The 2281-nt window shown below is 56.9% G+C and overlaps 1 protein-coding gene across 1 annotated transcript in view; it reads right to left on the bottom strand.

The window, feature by feature from the left end:
* Nucleotides 1-2281, bottom strand: part of SLIT1 (slit homolog 1 (Drosophila)) — a 53509-nt gene that overhangs the window by 50231 nt on the left and 997 nt on the right. The window contains 3 exon segments of the mRNA XM_010000149.1: nucleotides 2-11; nucleotides 645-716; nucleotides 1020-1091. Of these exon segments, the coding sequence (XP_009998451.1) occupies nucleotides 2-11; nucleotides 645-716; nucleotides 1020-1091 (154 nt within the window).

The following is a 2281-nucleotide window of genomic DNA, read 5'->3' as shown; positions in this document are numbered from 1 at the left end:
GGTTCAGCCGTCTGCAGGGAAGGAGGAAAGGGTGAGGGTTTGGGAGCAAAATCACCCCACCTGCAACCCAGCTGGCAGCTCCAGCATGGATTGGCTCACCCAGAGGGGCTGTTAGAGCAGAGCATTGCCCCTGGCAAGGACAACCCTGTCCCACTCATTGCACTCCCAGGCAGGGGCAACCAACAGAGCATTAATAGACTTACAGTATTGTAATTACCTGTCGACAGGACCCTGAGCTGTTAACTGCTGATTGCTGCTTAACTGCACTGTTAACCTGCTGCTCACTCAGCTTCTCGTATTTGCTCAAGTAGCTCAGGATTTTTAAACTGCTGAGCTCTTTTACTGAGTACTGGACTGGAACTTATGGCTCCCTCGCTAACACATAGGACACAGCTGACAGCAGTGAGAGTGATTTGTGTTTAACCTGCCCCTCACCTCAAAAGCATCAGAAAGGACTTCAAGATCTATAGAAATAGAAAGAGGTTTGCTTCCCACACTGTAAAATACCTCAACCATGCAGCAGAGAAGCTGTTTGAAGTCAGGCAGCACTGATACATTATGGTTCAAGGCAAAAAGGAAAGGATGCTCCCTGTGACTAAGTCTGGCAGCCCCTCACCGACCCACCCCCACGCCCAGACACTCACAGCCGTTCCAGCTCCTTCATGTCATCAAACGCCCCACGCTCCACCGTGCTTATCTGGTTTTCCATCAGCTGCCTGCAGAGAGAAGGGGTCAGCATTCCAGAAAGGTGGTTCCCCACACCCTCATCTCACTGGCAGTGTCCCTGATGCTCCTGCAGACCCAGGGCCACCTTGTTCCCACCATCTCACCACAACTTGGCCTCTTTCTTCCCAATCCCTTCCAGCCCACCATGCTCAGCCCAACATGGATACCCTCACTCCTGTCAGCAGATGCCCAGCAAAGGGCTGAGCATCATCTCTAGCAGCCCCAGGAGGGGCCGCAAGCCATGCACAGCACCCAACAAGGTTGGGGCAGCCAGCCCCTCGCCAGGAACTCACAGGACACGGAGCTGCTTCAGCCCAGCGAAGTCGTTCTTGTTGATTCGTGTGATGTTGTTGCCGTTGAGCTCCCTGCAGAGAGAAGAGGCAGAAATCAGCAAGGAAGTGCTCAGGAGGTGACCAGGCACTGAGGCTCCCCAGAAAGGGCAGACAGGGCCCAAAGGACATCAGTGGCTGCTGCATTTCTGTGCCCCTCATGGGGAATGGCAGGGCTGACTGCTGGCTCCAGAGAGGACCCTCATCCTCAACAGTTGGCAGCAATAATACAAAAGTGAACAACTGTCCCCCAGAAAAGCAGGATCCCTCCACACACCCAGATGCAGGTCATCCACATGCATCACCACTGGTTCAGTGCTCAATACTGCACACCTGCCTCTACCCCGTGCCTCCTCTGGAACATTTGCCTGGACAATAAACCACACTTCAAGACACACTTGTATGGGACCGGCTGTTTATCCTGGCATTGGTCTCACAGGCAAAAGCCCTGGGTGAGCACAGGGACAGGCACCCCAGCCAGAGGGGAGATGCTATCCAGGGCAAGGTGCGCCCCACTTATAGACCCACAAATCACCAGAGCTCTGCTCCCAGCCTGACAGCTACACCTCCCTTGCTCTCCCCTTCCATACACTCCAGTATGCCCCTGTTAGGATTACCCTGCTTTAAAATGTATTGGAGTTGGGAGCTGCAGTGATTTTTCATCTCGCAGTCTTCCTGCCTTGGGGCTGTGGGTGCTGCAGGGAGAGACGGGGGCCACAGCCCTTGGACTTACAGCCTGCAGATGAGGGGGTCCCTGCGCAGCACCCCATGGCAGTGTGTGCTCCTGCACCACCGGGCTGATCTGCCCCCGGCATGTGCTGGGGACCGAGGATGGCCAGGGGGATGCAGAGCCCGGGAAAGGACCCCACGCTGGAGACCCAGCTGCCGGCACTGAATGCAGGTGCAGAAATAAAGAGGAAACAAATAACCTGCGGGAGGGGGAGGCCGTTAAGGGCAGGACGAGCTGCCGGAGCCAGGGCAGGGGAGAGGCAGGAGGGCGCCAGCCCAGGGCAGGTTGCTTTGCCCAGGCAGGATCCCAGCACCCGGGGCTCTATAACCCCCGGCAGCGGGACTGAAGAGCAGGGAAACCCCACGACACACGAAGGGCTGAGTACAAAGTCCATCAATTCCTGCCAGAGCCGAAGCCCCCCCTCCAGCAGGCTCCGTGCCGTGGGAGGGGCCGAGGTCAGCAGGGGCTGGCCCGGAGGTGTGGGCAGCCGGGAACA

This window comes from Chaetura pelagica, unplaced genomic scaffold (genome assembly GCF_000747805.2).
Source record: "Chaetura pelagica isolate M959 unplaced genomic scaffold, ChaPel_1.0 scaffold436, whole genome shotgun sequence".
NCBI classification, from domain to species: domain Eukaryota; kingdom Metazoa; phylum Chordata; class Aves; order Apodiformes; family Apodidae; genus Chaetura; species Chaetura pelagica.
This window is presented reverse-complemented; position numbering and strand designations above follow the sequence as displayed.